Below are 19413 nucleotides of genomic sequence, written 5' to 3' on the forward strand. Positions count from 1 at the left end.
TTTCTCACCCGCAGGTACTATATAGATGAGGTAATCTTTAAAGTGCCTTTCAGCAGTATAATTTGTTAGAATTTAATTTTAGCAAGATATTTCAGTAAAGGGTTACATTTGGTTGCGTGTAAAAGAAAGGCTTAAACCAGTAAGGTGTTTCGTTTTGTTTTCTCATGTAACAGGAAGTGTTAGAGGGATGCAGTTGGGGTTGGTATGATGGCTCCTCCAGACTCTTGACTCTCCACTCGGTCCTTTAATGAGTGGTTTTTGTCCAGCATGGTCACAAGATGGCTGCTTCACTTTCTCACCTGCTTCACCTTCTCTTTCAAAGAAAGAAGTAGATGAAGGGAAAAGGGCAAAGGTGAAGGCCAGTCAAATCTGTTTTCTTTCAAAGTATTTTCCAACGTGCTGCACCCAACATCTCCCCTTACATCTCATTGGTTAGAACTGCATCATGTGGCCTCCTGTATCCTGAAGGAAGACTGAGAAATTTAGTGTTTTACTGAGCATGGTAGTAGGAAGAAGGGGAGAATGTGTATCAGTTATACAATTAGCTCTATGTGCCACACAAGATCATTTTCAATGAATACCATTCATTTTAAAGTAGTATGCATTCATTTAATATTATTCAGAAAATAAAAGACAAAGATAAGTATTAAGTCAAACATATCTACTGTTGGCCTCTTTTTTAAAAGTTTTGCATGCATGTATATTGATTAAAAATTACAGCCCGGGGCGCCTGGGTGGCTCAGTCGGTTAAGCGTCCACCTTCAGCTCAGGACATCATCTCATGGTTCTTGTGCTCAGGCCGGCGTTTGGCTCTGTGCTGACAGCTTGGAGCCTTGAGCCTGCTTTGGATTCTGTGTGTGTGTGTGTGTGTGTGTGTGTGTGTGTGTGTGTGTGTCTGTGTCTCTCTCTCTCTCTGCCCCTCCCCCATTTGTGCTTTGTCTCTCTCTCTCTCAAAAATAAACATTAAAAAAATGAAAATTACAACCCAGTGAATAAATGAACCCCAAAAAAGGAAAAAAATAAGGACATACTTTTTTTTTTTAGTAAAAGGTAAAAGATTTATTCGAAAAGAAACCAGAATATAAGGAAAGCATTTCTAAAATATATATTTTAGAATTTCAACCTTGTTTTGTGGATAAATTTGTATCCTGTAGTAGTCATGGACAATTAAACCAATGATTTTCTTATGTTATATTTTCTTCCTGTATATTTTTGAAAGCTACGTTATTTTCCATTGCATTGGATTATTAATATTCAATTCTTTTTCCCTATATTTGAATATGTTAGGTTATTTGTGGTTTTAATTTTGAATAGAATAAAACTCACAGAGGATAATCTGACAACCAATATATTCTAGTATTCGTAACTCTTTAGTTTTTGTCACTTTTTGATTTCAGTATTTTAATGAAAACAATCTATAGAGTCGAGGACCCTTTTGTTTCTCTCCCTGTCTCTCTCCCTTTGCTTCCTCTTTATAGGACAGTACTATCATGGATTTGGTATACATCATTCCAATTTATTTTTAAATACCTTTCTACAGATATTGTATCTAAAAATTCATATAAAAATATCATGTTGCACACATGCTTTTTTAAAATTCTGTCCATGTTAATACATAAGGATCTGATAAATTTTGTTTGCTACATAGTATTCCACTTTATATCTATATGTCTTCATTTGTTCCCCTATTTATGTACATTGTGGATTTTTCAAAATATCACTATGACAAACATTGCCACAGGGAACATGCTTAATACATGTCTTCTAGTGTAAAGTGTTCCTCTAGAGTTGGCTAACTTTTCTACAGAGGGCTAGATGATATTCTCAGCTTTGCAGGCCATATGATCTCTGTTTGCTGCTGCCGTTATAGTGTGAAAGGAGCTGTAGACAATAACTAAATGAATAGGTAGGGTTTTATTCTAACAAATCTTGACTTACAAAAGCAGGCTATGGCTGGACTTGGTCTTCAGGCTATAGTTTTCTGGCCCTTGCTTTAGGTCAGTGGTCCTCAAACTTTGGTAGGTAACAGAATCACATAGGAAACTTCATAAAAATACAAAGGCCAGCCCTATCCTTCAACCAGCTTGCCATTTCTGAGTTCTTTATTAACTCCAGATAATTCAGATATACACCAAAGTTTGAGAATCACTGCTCTAGCGTACATAGAGTGAAATTTTTAGATCATGATATATGCATATTTTCAAAGAATGATAGAATCCCTCTGAATCAATCTAAAGACATCTCAGGCCTACAGTTAGTTCAGTAGGTCTGGAATAAATACAAGAGGTGATGGGAGATACGACTGGAAATATAAGCAGGCCCTTGATAACAGGATTTTGTATACGTGTGAACCTTTTTATATGTGATAGGAAGCTTTTGAAGTATTTAATATAGATTTTAAAAGCCTTTTACCCCCATGGAGAAAGGCTTTCCCAGGGTCAGTGAGATTTGAGGCAGGGAAACCAGTTAGGATACTTTTGTAGCAGTCCAGGTGAGGGAGGGTGAGTTGTTCAACTTGGGCAGTAGTATATGGGGATGGAGCCAACGTGACAGATTTAAGAGATATTTAGGAATGTGGATTTCATGAGTACTTGGATGCTGGGGTGAGACTGGGAGAGGACTGGAGGATGATTAAGGGCTCTCGCTTGAACAATGACTACAGTGAACCAACACTGTAGGAATCAGAACTAGGTGGAGTATTAGGAATTGAGTGTAGTGTTGTGTATGTTACATAGATGATAGTGGTCAGTAAACATCTGGACATGACTTTAGACCATGGAAAGTTGTCTTTCCATAAAGAGAGATCATGGAGTCATCAGTGTCATTTGAAGTCATGAAAGTATGAGATTGTTCAGAAAGAAATACATGGTCTGAAAAGTAGGATTGAGGATGGAATCTTAGGGAATACTAACACTTAAGGTTTTAGCTGAGGAGGCAATTCAGTGAAGATAACTGACAAGGAAAAATATTGAGAAAGGGAGAAGGGAGAGCTGGAAAAGGGTGGCATTACAGAAGTGAAGGGAGAAGAAGGTTTTAATGAATGTTTAGCAGAAGAATGTTCTCCAGGAAATTTCAGGTGCAGGGTAGGACAAAGCACATGGTCCGAAGTTCCAGCACATTATTGATTCAAAGGGGAAAGAAGGTAAGCAAATGCTAATGAGAAGATAGGATACTGAGAGAAAATGAGTGTAGTGAAAAAGCAGGGGTGAGACAGTTGGAGTCAGTGTAACCCACTTGACCCAGAAACATGGCTTTTAGAATTAGACTGCCCTGATTCAAATTCAGACTATGGGACACTAAGGAGATTATTTCATTTCTCTGAGGCTTAATTTCCTCATCTGTAAAATGGAGTTAATTAAGCCCTCTTGCAAGTTTGTCATAAGTATTATTAGAGTTATATATAAAGCCAATAGCATAATACCTGACACCGTAAGCACTTCTCTCAATAAAGTGTTAGTTCCTTTCTTCCCTTCCCTTGATAACAGGAACTTTAGAGGGAACTCTAAGTTTCATTAGAACAAAGTCTGTTGTGAAATTAACCTTAGTACATTTCAAGAAAATAAGGGCAAGGGTAAGTTGTGCCATATGTTTTCACTTATTCAGCTGTGCTGTTACAGAGGTTGTGAATCTTCTGGTATCTTCCTAAAACTATAGTAGAATTCTATGGCTCCTTAGTACCTGTCCAGAAAGCAGGGGGCTCTTCAGGGATCTAAGAAAAAGCACAGAACTTTTACTTCTTTGGGGTTGCTGAGTGGACATTTTCTAACCTCTTCTATTTGCATCTACCAGAAGAACCTAGTGCTTACCTAATGTTCCCTCCAAGAATTTCCTGGTGTATTGAGCAAAGATCTGTATCCATTCACTCACTAGCAGACTAGAATCTATCTTAAGCATTCCAAATGACTGAAAGTTAATGATAATTAGGCTGTGTTGTCTCTGATGAGCAATAGCTATTTTTCAGGTTCTGACTTGGCACTCTAGGCTTCCTCATTAATCTCCAGTTAGAATACAAAGCTGAGAATTCAGCTGAACTCTTTATCAGAACTTTATGGCTCCTGATAGATAGCCCCATAGGTAGTTCCCCAGTAATGTTTTGAGTACAACAACAACAACAACAACAACAACAACAACAACAGATTTAGGGGATATGTGTCCCTCAGAGAAAGAGTTACAGGGTAGTCTCTCTTGGGAAAAGTTACTATAAAGTCTTTATCAAAAAGTTCTATCGTATCCCTGCGGTCAACTCTATTGCATGGTGGAAGTCCTGTTCCTTGATTCATTAGCAGTCATAAAATTGATGACCCCTTATCTTATAGTCTGTTTAGGCTGCTATAAAAGAATACCACAGACTGTGTGGCTTAAAAACAACAGAGATTTACTTCTCACAGTTATGGAGGCTGGAAGTCCAGGATCAAGACACCAGCAAATATGGTGTTTGGTAACAGCAGTTTCTGGTTCAGAGATGGCTCCTTCTAGCTGTGTCCTCACATGGTGGGAAGGGGCTTGGGAGCTCTGTGGGGTCTCTTTTATAAGAGCATTATCCTATTAATGAGAGCCCCACCCTCATGACCTGAGCATCTCCCAAAGGGCCATCATATGAGGCATTAGGATTTCAACACATGAATTGGGGGAGGTCACAGTCATTCAAACCATAGCACTTCTATTTCTCTCTGCTTCTTTTTCCCATCAGTGCATTCCCTTGTTTCTCAGTACATGCAGACAGCTTGGACCCTTACGGAAACCTCTCACCAGAGCAAACACTCTGCCAGTCAGATGGATATAGCACAGAAGATCCTGCTCCTAAAGCCAACAAGGCTATGTGGTGATGGGAGACATGGAGGAGAAAGTATGGAAACAGAGAAATATTATTTAGGAAAATGTTGAGTTTCACATTAAATGTTCTCTGGAAGACTCTTGATCAGTTTGTAGAATATCAAGTCATAGGAAATTAATTTGCTGAAATCTAAATCTTTGAATACATTCTTATGAAAATAACCTTAGTAACATTTTAAAGAATGTTCAATTAGTTAGAAACTAAAACTTATGAAAATGGTTTACATTTAGTATCATCATTGAAAATATATTCAGAAAAAGAATATGTTTAGGTCATAAGTTCATATGTATGGAAGATGCTACTAAAAGCAAATTTTTGATGACTTGGTAAGTTTAGAATCCTAGGTGAATTGGCCTCTTTGCAAGTTAATCCTTTGGTCAGTTGACTTCTTGAAATGTTAATTTTTGGATATTTATCTAGTTTCCCTTCTGAAGTATGTTTCAGCTTTCCTTAGGACAAACCACAAAACCCCTCTCCTAGTCCTGCTTATTAACAGGAGAGGCTTGAAGGAAGAGATGGTTTTAAGTCTTACAAATTCCTTCAAACAGCTGGACTAGTCTCTTCATCATGTACTTGATCCTTCAAAGAAACAAGACTCTCCCTTCATATCATTCTCTATTTTGGTCTGTTTATGTTCCACATGCCGACTTCCAATGTCCTTAATCATCGTGCTACTCTTTTGTTCATCCTGATGCCCCATACCGTTTTCCTGAACGTGATTCCCTTTATTGTGATTCAGATTCTTCTTTTAGTTACACTGCTTCATGGGGTCCTGGACAAACATACAGCCCAGTTTGGACCTTCCTGAGAGCTATTACCTCACTGAAGCATCCAGTCATGCTCCTACTGGGCTCATTCTGGTCATTTCCACATTCAGAACATTGTTAGAAATTCTGTTTTTAAAGCCATAAATACATATTTTAGAGCCTAATAACTGGGAATTGATAGTAATGAAGCAAAAGCACTACTGAAATCTCTAAATATATTTGTATTTAAAGTGATATATCAGCCATATAGTGAAAGGATTACTGAAGGGATCTTGGATTCTCAAGAATGTGATATAAACAAAGCGAGAGGTAGAGTTCCCACTAGGCATCTGGCTGGTGGTAGATCTGTAGAATCCATATTAGACTGCTTCCTGATGTATTCTGTCCCAGATATCACCAAGTTTGTGCTCTCCCCAAAGATCATGTGTCAATTTGGAGACAGGTGTAGCCTCAAATCACAAAACAAGTTACACAAATTTTATATATAATCTAATAACAATATTGTCCACAAGGGGGCACTTGGTACTTAAGCACACAGAAGGCTGCATCCACTCACTGCTGCAATTGCCTTCATTGAAAAGTACTACATATCTAGGAGCTGTGATTTAATTGTATTCTCATATTTTTCTCTTGTAAGCATTCAATAGAGTTATTTTTTTTGTAGTTTTTATGTGTTCCTTAGTATAGTATAGCAACTACCATTGCTTAAAAAATAGGTGGCTAATAGAACTTCCTTTTGACTTGAGATAGAAGAAAGGGACTTAAAAAAAACCAAGTAAGTATATTTGATTTCAGGTATGTAAAAGTATGCTGAAGTTTCTTATTTTTACCCTGTTGTTTCAATGTACTATTAGAAAGTGACCTTTTCTCATTTCTGAGGAAATAGGTGAAAGATTAAGAACTCATTAGTATCAGAAACAAAACAGCTCTTCCATGATAAGAGAATAATTAATTTTTGTATATGTGATTTATTTTTGGTTAATTTCCAGTGGAGTCTTCAATTTGGCTATAGCTTTAGTATGTCTTTGCAGGCTGTAGTTTTCTAGTATGTGACCATTCATTATATAATCAGATAAAAAGAGCTCCTTAGGAAGATCAAGAACGTTAAGTTATAGGTCTTCTAATAAATTATAAGTGCTGGGATGAGAGAGTATGCCTTTGATAAAATAATTTTTAAAAATAGTTCATTTTGGAGTCAAAATAAAGAAGCCAAATCTAGAATAAGCCTTAAAGTTATTGGAATATAATTTTATAATTTTAAAGGATTTCTGATGTGTATAATAATTTTATAAATGAATAATTACAAATAACTTGCTTTTAATGGTCCAGAGTATTTAATGCCTAATAGTTTTTACAAAATCCAGAATGTGTCCTTGTTTTCTCTCCAGAACGATTTTTTTAAATTAATTAATACTTTAAAATTATTTATTTATTTATTATTTTTATTTTAGAGAGAGAGCAAGTGGAGCAGAGGGGCAGAGGGAGAGGGAGGGGCTTCTAATCAGGCTCCATGCTTAGCACAGAGCCCAACACGGGGCTCAATCCCACAACCCTGGGATTATGACCTGAGCTGAAATCAAGAGTCAGACATTCTACTGGTCACGCCACCTAGGCACTTCTAATTAGTACTTTTTTTTAAAAAAAATCAGTTTTAGGTTCTTAACAAAATTGAGAGGAAGGCACAGAGATTTTCCACATACTCCCTAACTCTACACATGCATAGCCTCCCCATTATCAACATTACTCACTGGAATGATCCTACATTGACTCATCATAATCACCCAAAGTCCATAGTTTGCCTTAGGGTTTACTCTTGGTTTTGTACATTCTATGGGTTTGGAAAATGTATAACAACATATATCCATCCTTGTAGTATCATACAGATTATATTCACTACCCTAAAAATCCTTTGTGCTCCACTTATTTCTCCCCACTCTTAACTCCCAATCACTGGCAACCCCTGATCTTTTTATTGTCTTCATAGTTTGGCCTTTTCCAGAATGTCATATAGTTGGAATGATACAGTATCTAGTCTTTTCACATTGGCTTCTTTTACTTAGTAATATGCATTTAAGATTCCTCCATGTTTTTTCATGGCTTGAAAGCCCATTGGTTTTAATGCTGAATAATATTTCCTTGTCTGGATGTACCACAGTTCATATATCCATCCATCTACTGAAGGGCATGTTGGTTGCTTCCAAGTTTTGGCAGCTATGAATAAAGCTTCTGTAAACATCCATATGAAGGATTTTGTAGGGACATAAGTTTCAACTCCTTTGGGTAAATACCAAGAAGTGCAATCACTGGCTCGTATGTTAAGAGTATGTTTAGTTTTATAAGAAACTGCCAGACTATCTGCTAAAGTGGCTGTGCCGTTTTGCATTCCCACCAGCAATATATGAGAGTTTCTGTTTCTCCACATCCTCATCAGCATTTGGTGTCTTCAGTGTTGTTGATTTTAGCCATACTAATTGATGAGTGGTGATATTTTGTTGTTTTAATTTGCATTTCCCTGATGCTGTATGACATGGAACATTTTTTCATATGCTTATTTTTCATCTGTGTATCTTCTTTGATGAAGTATTTAAGATCTTTTGCCCATTTTTTTTTTAAAAAACGTTTATTTATTTTGAGAGAGGGTGAGAGAGAGTGGAGGAGGGACATAGAGAAGGAGAGAGAAAGAATCCTAGGCAGGCTCCACACTGTTAGCATGGAACCCAATGTGGGGCTTTGAACCCACAAACCGTGAGATCATGACCTGAGCCGAAACTAAGAGTCAGCCGCTCAGGTGCCCCGTTTGCCCAGTTTTAAATCAGGTCGTTTGTTGTTGAGTTTTAAGAGTTCCTTGTGTATTTTAGATAACAGTTCATTAACAGATGTGTCTTTTGCAGTCTGTGACTTGTCTTAGAATTCTCTTGGCATTGTCTTTCACAGAGCACAAGTTTTCAATTTTAATGAAGACCAGCTTATTTATTATTTCTTTCATGAATAGTGTCTTTAGTGTTGTTTCTCAAAAGGTATCACCATACCTTTTCTCTAGGTCATCTAGGTTTTCTCCTATGTCATCTTCTAGGAGTTTTATAGTTTTGCATTTTACATTTAGGTCTGTGATCCACTTTGGGTTAACTTTTGTGAAGCATGTAAGATGTCTATATTCTTTTTTATTTTGCATGTGGATGTCTAGTTGTTCTGACACCATTTGTTGAAAAGACTATCTTTGCTCCATGGTATTGCCTTTGTTCCTTTGTCAAAAGTCAATTGAAATAGGATCTATTTGTCCTGGGTGGTCTATTTCTAGGCTTTCTCCCATCCAAGTACTACCCAGGCCTGACCCTGCTTAGCTTCTGAGATCAGATGAGATTGGGCGCTTTCAGGGTGCTAAGGCTGTAGACCAGGCTTTTTATTTGTTCTGTCGTTTTGCTAATACCAGTCTTGATTTCTTTTTGGTAAGTCTTGAAGTTGGTAAACATCAGTCCTCCAGTTTTGTTCTTCTTTTTCAATGCTGAATTGGCCATTTGGGCTTTTGCTTCTCCTATAAACTTTAGAATCAGTTCATCAATATCCATAAAATAATATGCTGGAGTTTTTATTGGGATTGCACTAAATCTGTAGATTGAGTTGGGAAGAATGGACATCTGACAATATTGAGTCTTCCCAGCCATGAACATGTTTTCATTTATTAAGTTCTTTGATTTTGTTCATCATAGTTTTGTAGTTTTCCTTATCCAGATCTTACACATTATATTTTGTTAAATTTATGCTTAAGTATTTCATTTGTGGGGGGTGCTAACATAAATACTATTGTGTTTTTAGTTTCAAATTCTACTTGTTCATTGCCTGGATATAGGAAAACAATTGATTTTTTTATATTAACCTGGTATCCTGCAACCTTGCTATAATCACTTTTTAGTTCCAGAGTTTCATTTGTTATTATTGTTGATTATTTTGGATATTATACATAAATTATCATGTTATCTGCAAATGAAGATAGTATTTTTATCTTCCTTCCCAATCAGTACAGATTTTTATTTCCCTTTCTTGCCTTATTGTATTAGCAAGGACTTTCAGTGTGATGTTGCAACAGGTGACGAGAAGGCACATCCTTTATACCATCTGATCTTAGTGGGAAAGCTTCAAGATTCTTACTATTAAGTATGTTACTATAGTTTTTTTTTTTAAAGATATTCTTTGTGAAATTGAGGAAGTTGCCCTGTATTCCTAGTTCACTGAGAGTTTTTAGTATAAGTAGGTGTTGGATTTGTCAAATGCTTTTTCTGCAACTGTTGAGATGATTACATGATTGTTTTTAGTCTGTTGATATAATATATTCCATTAATTGAGACAGTTTATTTTTGTGCTTGTCTTATTCCCATGAGATTGCCCCAATGAACCATCCTACTTTCCTGAGTTATGGCGTAATTTCAAAGTATAGAGCATCTAAAACTCAACTGTAGGAAACAGGCTCAGGGAAGGAGAATATGATGGGTCCCAGGAATTCTGCTTGTGGGAACAGTCCTAAGGTGAACCAGGAAAACAAGACACTTTGTGGCTAGCATCTCAAATAAAATCTATTTTAGAATTCATAGTGTTTGAGTATAAAATTATTGAAGAGCTATTATTGAAGTAATACTAGTATAGTTGTTTTTAAAAATGTGCTTAATTGGAATGGCTCCCATTGTAATCAAGATTATTTTGGTTGTAAAATTAAGAAGGGAGATAGTATATGTAGTAGGCTCTCAGACCTAAGCTCTGTTAGGAAAAAAAATTTAATGACTACTACAGTTCATTGTTTGGCATATTCACTCTGACATGGCCCTTTCTCACAAACCCATAGTCTTCTTCCCATGTGCAAAATTTCTAGACTACTCCCACTTAACCAACTCTAAATATATCATGTGAAATTGGAAAACTATGCCTGGTACCATTAAAGCGTTTTTATTGGGATATAAGTTGTGTAAAGTTGGTTTTGGTAAAATTGAACTTGAAATGTCAAGCAAGTGTTAAGAATAGACACATAGGACTCTTAGATTTGGATGTGGTATTTATTAGCAGAGAAATGATAGTTTATAATTGAAGTGAATGGATAAGAAGAATAGAGAAGGAGATCTCAGCAGGTGAGAAATTTAAACAAATTTTGGAAGATCCTCAGCTGGAAGAGTAGTCACTGACTTGACAGGACATATAGACATAAAGCAGTTGGCCACTGGGACCCCTTTGTCACCCCGCACAGTCAGGATGCTCTCCTTCAGTCAGGAGTCTATTTTCTGGAGAAATTAAGCTGCAGAACCTCTAGATTTGGGGCCTTCAGGCACAGAGGAAGATGAGAGTGAAATAGAGGTCTAAGAATGAGGAAATTAAAAATACATGGTCTGAATAATGGAACTCTTAGCTCTTGTCCCCCAGAAAACCAGTGGCTAAGATTAAACCTCATAAGGTAGGAGACTGGACAATTCTTCAGTTGAAAAACTAAAATGTCCTTAAGAAAAGACTTTTAATGTGGTTACCCAGAGAATGTACCTTACGGACTTTCCATGACAGGGGGGTTAATTGACTGAGGACCCCAGGTATTAGGCTTCAAAATCCATCAGTACTTTTGCATCAAGATCATACCTCCTATGGGCTGCTCCATGCCCATAATCAGTGCAGTGGGGATACTAAAGCAAACCTATTCCTGGGAAATGGGACTCCATTGTCAGTGACTTGGCTTAAGGATTCCTTGATGGTTTTGCTTAGGCTGCATGCCAACCGGGGATGTTTCCACTTCCACCTAACCTTCTTTTCCTTTTTCCTTCACTAAGGCTCAGACTTGCATTGTAATCAGTTTTTTGCATTGCTTTCCCAGCCTTCTCCTGCTCCTTCCCTATTTCCTCTCAGGCAGATATTTCTGATAACAGAATCATTTCACATTTAATCCCATCTTGGTGTCTGAAGACCAAGTCTACAGCTAGAGGTTCTAGGAGTGATGCAAGAAAATAGGAGGTAAGGTGGGGACATGGGCCTGGCTCTCTTACCATGTGGCAGGCAGAAGATGCTGTCCTGGCTGGTAGATGTGGCACCAGTAGATGGCTCAGAGTGGCAGTTCAACTGCTAAAGACTTCACTAATGGTGACCTTGGGAAATTTTATGGCAGAGGGGAATATTGTGAAAGATTTCATATTTGGACAATAGGGGGTTATTTTTAACTTGTATTGACACCCTGTGTAAGGATAAATGAGACTGAGAATAGTTGATAAGCACTAATATCTAAGAGTGAAAAGCAGAGAGTCTTGGTGGTAGTCTCTAAAGAGGCCTTCTATACCAGTAGTAGAAGGGCAGACACAGTAAAACAGTAGGGCTGAAGACCTGATTGTGAGTTGCAGAGCTCCAGAGGTATTCAGATAGTCAGTCCATGCACATGTGTTATGCAAAGGGCAGGGTTCTGATAGGAATAATCAGGGGTCCTGAAAAGTATGATAGGACATCTGGATGGATGCCCCTGAGGATGTTGACTTAACAACTACAGCTGCACCCTCTGGGCAGGCAGAGGTGACCCACCTCTACCTCTAGTAAGGGCTAGAAACCTCACTGTCTTAGAAGATGCTATATAGTCCTCTCTCCAACAAGGCAACAGGTTCTCCCCTCAGGAGTTGCTCTCACCTCCTCTTCTGGCAGCTGGGCCAATTAATGAGGGTGCTGTTAAACATCTATAAAAAAAAGAGGGGCACCTGGGTGGCTCAGTCAGTTGAGTGTCTGTCTCTTGATTTCAGCTCAGGTCATGATCTCATGGTTCATGGGTTCGAGCTCCACATTGGGCTCCGTGCTGATAGGACGGAGCCTGCTTGGGATTCTCTCTCTTTCCCTCTCTCTCTGCCCCTCCCTTTCCATCCCCACTCCCTCTCTCTGTCTCTTAAAATAAATAAACCTTTAAAAATTAAGCAAAAGAATGGAGGAGCAAGAGGCTGAGGACAGTTAACCCAGTAGAAAGCACAATTCTTTGCTCATTTGCCAGATCTGAACCAGTTTTCAGTTTCAGAAATCATTGACCAAAGAGGTGGGTAGATTCCTAGCAGAAAGGACCCTATGTTGGTCCAAGTATATATCTTGACAGTATCTCCAGTTTTCGCCCAAAAGGGCCTCTGACCACTTGTGTGGGTGACGGTACACTGTGAGAAAGGAAACGACCAGACATTTTGAAGTCCAAGTTGACATTGATTCCCCAAATGCCTACAGTCCAAATCACACTGGGCCCCATGTGTTCATAAACTCCCCTGCTCCCATGGTGATCATCTTCCCAGTCCCGGAGTGTATAATTGGAACAGATATACTTGACAATTGAAGTTAACCCCCTTACTGGGCCTTCATCTCTGGAGTAAAAGCTATCACAATGGGAAAAAACACATGGAAACTTTAGAAACTGTCCCTCTCCCACCCAAGGTCAAAATTGTAAAGCAAACACAATTTCTTATCCTGGGGAAAAGAGCAGTGATTAGTGCCACAATTAAAAACCTAAAAGATGGAAGGGTACTAGTGCCTATCATTGCTCTATTTAAGTTGCTAGTCTGGCCCCTGCAAAAACTGGATGAATTTTAGAGAAAGACTATAGGCCACTGCAGGCTTAACCAATTGGTAGCCCCAACTGCAGCTGCTTTGCCAGATGTGGTATCCCTGCTGGAGCACACTAGTCAGCCTTCAGTGTAGGGTGTGCAGCCATCGATTTTGAGATTACATTCTTTTTGTTCCAATTAGAAAAGAGGATCGAGAACAGTTTGCGACTTCTGGCTTCAGCTCCAATATGCATAGTGCTGTTGTTACAACAAAAAAAAGGTGAATCATTGTTCACACTGTTCAACACACCCAATCACTGTTCTTGACTCATTAGTGAACTGAGTTTGCAGGGCAAACTCCCATCCTGAAATCTGTATAAACAGACAAATCCAGATAGTTACTAATGACATCTGCTTCCTTGGAACAGAGGCTGCTGGAAACTGGTAGGAACACTTACATGGTGATTTTGATGAATTAATGGAGGAAAAATAGGCATATCCACTCACTATTAAAGTAACACCCACCCTGTCAGTAATTGATAGATCAAAAAGGGAGAAAAGTCAATAGAGATATAGTTGACCTGAACAGCAATCAACTCAATCGATTGACATTTATAGAATATTCCATCCAATGACAGAATACAGTTTCTTCTTATGCTTACATGTAACATTCACCAAGGTAAACCATATAAGACTCAGCTTCATGAGGTCAGGATCTGGGTTTGTAAATCTCACTGTGGTATCCTTAGCACAACGTCTGGAACATAGGAGGTGCTTGATGAATATTTTTTGAATAAATGAATGAATTGTAATATTAGGTAACAAGACAAAGAATTTAGTCAGGATAGGAGTAGTAGTGCGATATAGTCTAACACAAAGAAAGTGTATTAAAAATATTTAAGCTTCAAAGCTTAGAACTGCAAATCCACATCAGTAAATAACATAGAAACTCCTTCTGTCATAGAAACTGCCACTTGGTTAGTATTCCTACCCCCCTGCTTTCATTTTGCCACTTGTTTAATACCTTCCAATAGCCCCCTGTGTTTAGCTTCCTGAGCCTGGCAATCTAAGTCTTCTATAACCAGGGCTTTCCTTAATTATCTTACCTTACCTCTTATTTATTTCTCAAATACTTTGCTTCACCTCTGTTGTTACCACTAAATAATCATTTTGACTCAAGTCTTTGGTCAATATATAGCTCCCCTTTTTTTTCCCATCCAAATCCTTCTCTTTTGGGGGATCCTGAATGCTCTCTCTAGTCCGTGTTGATTGGCCTCTTTAAAAAAACTTGTGAGACATTTATTGTCTGTGCTTCACATTTTGGCATTTCATCATATATTGCCTTGAATTTTACGTGTTGCATATGTACATTTCTTGTATAAGCTTCTAGAGTTCTAGGTCATGTCTCATTCAGGTCAACATTAATATAAAAATAATTTAGGGGCGCCTGGGTGGCGCAGTCGGTTAAGCGTCCGACTTCAGCCAGGTCACGATCTCGCGGTGCGTGAGTTCGAGCCCCGCGTCAGGCTCTGGGCTGATGGCTCGGAGCCTGGAGCCCGTTTCCGATTCTGTGCCTCCCTCTCTCTCTGCCCTTCCCCCGTTCATGCTCTGTCTCTCTCTGTCCCAAAAATTAAAAAAAAAAAAAAATGTTGAAAAAAAATAATTTGTATCCCAGTAGTTTATCAATAAGATAACTTCTTTTAGAACTTAGAGTGTGAGGCACCTGGGTGGCTCAGTCAGGTGAGAGTCTGACTCATGATTTTCACTCAGGTCATGATCTCATGGTTTGTGAGTTCAGGCCCCCACATCGGGTTCTGTGATGACAGTGTGGAACCTGCTTGGGATTCTCTCTCTCCCTCTCTTTCTGCCACTCCCCTGCTGACTGACACACTCTCTCTCTCTCTCTCAAAATAAATAAATAAAATAAAATAAAAAGAACTTAGAGTGCCTTTTCCCATTGAAACAATATTAAAAAGAGTTAGATTATCTTTTACCTTTATAAAAGTGTATTTAACAAATGATGTTAACTGAACCATATTACTCCGGTGGGCTAAGCTTGGAATCCTTGGAGCAAAGGTCTGTGCAGCAGTATTTTGCACTACTTCCATCAGTCTCTGATTATTGCTTTAAAAACTCTTCATACTTGAGCAGTGGCTTATTTCATTAGGGTATAGTTTCCTTAAGATAAATCAGTTTAGCCTCTTAAATTTGTGGGACTTTCATGGAGCTTCTTCTGGAGCAAGTTTGTATTTGGGGAAGGTGGACTGAAAGCCGTTTATGCTGCCAGTGTATAATTTTCAAAGACAAATAATGCGTGCCTGAGAAGTATCACCCAGTTATGTTTTAATGGTAATCAAATATGCATAGTGGAGAATTGTCACAACCAAGGGATTTGTTTTATCACTGGTGTTATTTTTAGAGACAAGAACTTTCCTGGTCTCAGCTGACCTAATTATCCTATTGATACAATTTTTAAAATCCTAATAATTATAACAAGTATCTAGGAGAGAATTAGTAAAGTTTTTACAGAATTAACTATTTTTCGGCAGGAAGATATGAGCTCTAAAATATCTCAGTTTCACCTTGTGGAGCTTTAAATCAGCTGTTTCTGTTTTTTTTTTTTTTTTTTTTTTTTCTTTAAATGTTTTAATAAATTCAGTGACCTAGATCATGGCCAACAAGGGTTATATAGAATTCGATTTGGAGATTTTTTTAAAAACATTAATGTGTAAGAATACGAGAAATAATTGGGGTTACTGCAAATGATTAGTTATTAGTTTAGGGATTAAACTTTTAATTCAAATTGGTATAATGCATTATTGCTCTGGCACTTGGCTAAACCTCTACTCGGCTCCAGCTATTTGTGATGAACTGTATCTGGATTGAAGTCTTAGCTTCCAGAACTGTCCTACTCTGCAATATTCTCTCAGTTCTTCTGGCCATCAACTTCATTGTCTGTTCTTACTCTCTACTATTGTTATGCTGGTATCAATCATATGGATATATACATAATAATTGTTTAGCATGTGTGGCTTTTGGAGTCAGATTACCTGGGTTCTTTTTTTTTCCCCCAAAGATTTTTTATTTATTTATTTATTTATTTATTTATTTAATGTTTATTTATTTTTGAGAGAGAGAGAGAGACAGAGCATGAGCAGGGGAGGGGCAGAGAGAGAGGGAGACACAGAATCTGAAACAGGCCCCAGGCTCTGAGCTGTCAGCACAGAGCCTGACGTGGGGCTCGAACTCACAGACTGTGAGATCATGACCTGCGCCCAAGCTGGATGCTTAGCCGACTGAGCCACCCAGGTGCCCCTAAAAATTTTATTTTTAAGTAATCTCTACACCCAACGGGGGGCTCAAGATCAAGAGTCACATGCTCCACTGACTGAGCCAGCCAGGCACCCCAGACTACCTGGGTTCTAATAACAGCTTCACCACTTATTAGCTGCGTGTCTTTGGACCAGTTATTTAACATCTATCAGATGTGATTTTCTTAACAGTAAAATGGAAATAAATATATTAGCCGTCTCTATGGCTGTTGTAAGGATTAACTGAAATAATCTGTGGAAAGCACTTAGCACAAGTACTGACTTGGCATATCGTTAGGATTCAAAAATATTGTAGTTGTTACTATTACTTAAAAGGTATATACTATAGAATTTGAAATCACAGAACGTTATGGGGTAGAAGGCATTTGTCACTGAAATGTATTATTTAGAACATGAGTAAATGTAAAGATTTACTATTTATACTTTCAGGAATCCTTAAATATATTACTTAAACAGCTAGAAAAAGAGAAAAGGAGGCTTAAAAATCAAGTGAAAGACTATGCACTGAGACTGGAACAAGAATCAAAGGTTTGTTTTTATTCTATACTAGAAATTTCTTTGTAACTGCCATGATTTTTAGTATGCTATCTACAAACCTACTATATTATTATCACAAAATACTTACAAAACTATTTCCTACACTATTTTAAAAAAACATAGAGACATAAACTTGACTTAGTAATAGTCTTGCTAGTATTGCAAATCTTCTCTGATGTTGGGTTCTTTATTTTTGTATGTTTCTTGTAGGCTTACCACAAGACCAACAATGACTGCCATACCTATCTAGCTGAAATGTCTCAGGTAACTTTTGTTTTCTTACTTCCAAATTTTAAGAGTTTCCTCTCACTATAAATTACATTTTTCACTTTTCTAGGTTTTTGATTGGTTTGATTTGTTAAACATGTTGGGATTATAGGAGAAAATGTACCAAGTTTCTAAATATATAAAGTGAAAAAGCAAATTTATAGCTTTTATAAAAAGGTATAAAAGGAGATAAAAGTTTCCCAAATTAAGGGAATTTTTTCATATTTGCTTCTTTCGTTATCTTTTAAGTTTGACCTGTAATTTCTAAAACTCAACCAAATAAGCAGTTATCCCTGTGCTATAATGAAATTCATGGTATTTTATGTCATAATTATGCACAGTGAGATCTAAGATAGATATAGCACTGCTATCACTAGAAAGGGCTAGCAACTTAGTACAGAATTGGAAAGTATGCAACTACAAATGACAGGACAGGAAAGTGATCAGTAAATTAAAAATGATGTTGCATATATTTTCCATAGTTCTTCATTTGCTTTTCAGTTTTATTTATGATGTTAGTATTACAGAGTTTTTGTTTTGATGTTGTCAGAGCTATCTTTTATTTATGGCTTCACAGGTCATAGTTTAAAAGACTGTTTTCATCTCAATGTTTCATAACATTTATCACATCTTTTTTTTAGTAGTTGGTTACCTATTTAACATTTAAATATTTAAACCTTAGCAACTTTATTCTGATGGATGTTTTAAGATCACGATATGAGTTTAGTTTTCAATGTGCATTATCTAAATGGAAGCATCCAAAGAGCAGTTGGACATATGAATCTCAGGGAAGAAAAGATAAAAATTGGAGATATAAACATGGAAATTATTGGCATATAGATAGTAAATGAAGCCAAGTGAATGAATGAAATGTATCAGGGAGAATACACACAGGGTGAAAAGAAAAGAGAGTCTAGAATATAGCTCTGCAGAGTTTCAACAGTGATAGTCAAGGGACAAAGAGCCAAAAAGAGGATTGGAGTCTTCAGGAGATAACTAGGTGAGGTAAGGAAGTAGAGGACCTTGAGGTCTAGGTTTGCCATAAAGATAGTCTGCTAGTCACTAATCTGGTGTTTCCAGAGGATCAATGAAAGGATTGAGAGGATGGAATTAAGACTGGGGATTGGAGTGGCACCTGGGTAGCTCAGTCGGTTAAGCGTCTAACTTCGGCTCAGGTCATGATCTCGAGGTTTGTGAGTTCGAGCCCCGCATAGGGCTCGGTGCTGACAGCTCAGAGCCTGGAGCCTGGTTCAGATTCTGTGTCTCCCTCTCTCTCTGCCCCTCCCCCACTCACGCTCTGTCTCTCAGAAATAAATAAATGTAAAAAAATTAAAAAAAAAAAAGACTAGGGATTGGAGCTGAGAAGGGGATGTATAGAACAATCTGGGAGGCCTAAAGAACCCAGAAAACCGCCAGAGGATTAGCAGAACGGAGTCTCCGGAGCCAAGCGCAGACGAGAGGCCCACGGAAGAGGGGAGGAAGGGCGGCGAGGCGGTGCGCGCTCCACGGACTGGCGGGAGGGAGCCGGGGCGGAGGGGCGGCTCGCCGGCCAAGCGGAGCCCCCGAGTCTGGCCGGCAAAAGCGGAGGGGCCTGACGGACTGTGTTCCGACAGCAAGCGCGACTTAGCGTCTGGGAGGTCATAAGTTAACAGCTCTGCTCAGAAAGCGGGAAGGCTGGAGGACAAAGGGAGGGAGAACTGCTGAGCCCCCCGGACGGCAGAGCTCAGCTTGGCAGGGAACAAAGGCGCTCGCCAGCGCCATCTCCCCCACCCATCCCCCAGCCAAAATCCCAAAGGGAACCAGTTCCTGCCAGGGAACTTGCTCACTCCGCGCAAACACCCAACTCTGTGCTTCTGCGGAGCCAAACCTCCGGCAGCAGACCTGACTCCCTCCCGCTGCCACAGGGCCCCTCCTGAAGTGGATCACCTAAGGAGAAGCGAGCTAAGCCTGCCCCTCCTGCCCCCGTGCACGTTGCCTACCCACCCCAGCTAATACGCCGGATCCCCAGCACCACAAGCCTGGCAGTGTGCAAGTAGCCCAGATGGGCCACGCCACCCCACAGGGAATCCTGCCCCTAGGAGAGGGGAAGAGAAGGCACACACCAGTCTGACTGTGGCCCCAGCGGTGGGCTGGGGGCAGACATCAGGTCGGAC

At 38.7% G+C, this 19413-nt stretch overlaps 1 protein-coding gene across 2 annotated transcripts in view; it reads left to right on the forward strand.

Moving 5' to 3' along the window:
• Positions 1-19413, forward strand: part of CCDC169 (coiled-coil domain containing 169) — a 53385-nt gene that overhangs the window by 13328 nt on the left and 20644 nt on the right. For both annotated transcript variants that reach the window (XM_058687428.1, XM_058687418.1), the window contains exons 5-6: positions 16886-16984; positions 17204-17257. In XM_058687428.1, coding sequence (XP_058543411.1) covers positions 16886-16984; positions 17204-17257 — 153 coding nt within the window. The remainder of the gene's footprint in view (positions 1-16885; positions 16985-17203; positions 17258-19413) is intronic.

Source organism: Neofelis nebulosa, chromosome 1 (assembly GCF_028018385.1).
Source record: "Neofelis nebulosa isolate mNeoNeb1 chromosome 1, mNeoNeb1.pri, whole genome shotgun sequence".
Classification (NCBI taxonomy): Eukaryota; Metazoa; Chordata; class Mammalia; order Carnivora; family Felidae; genus Neofelis; species Neofelis nebulosa.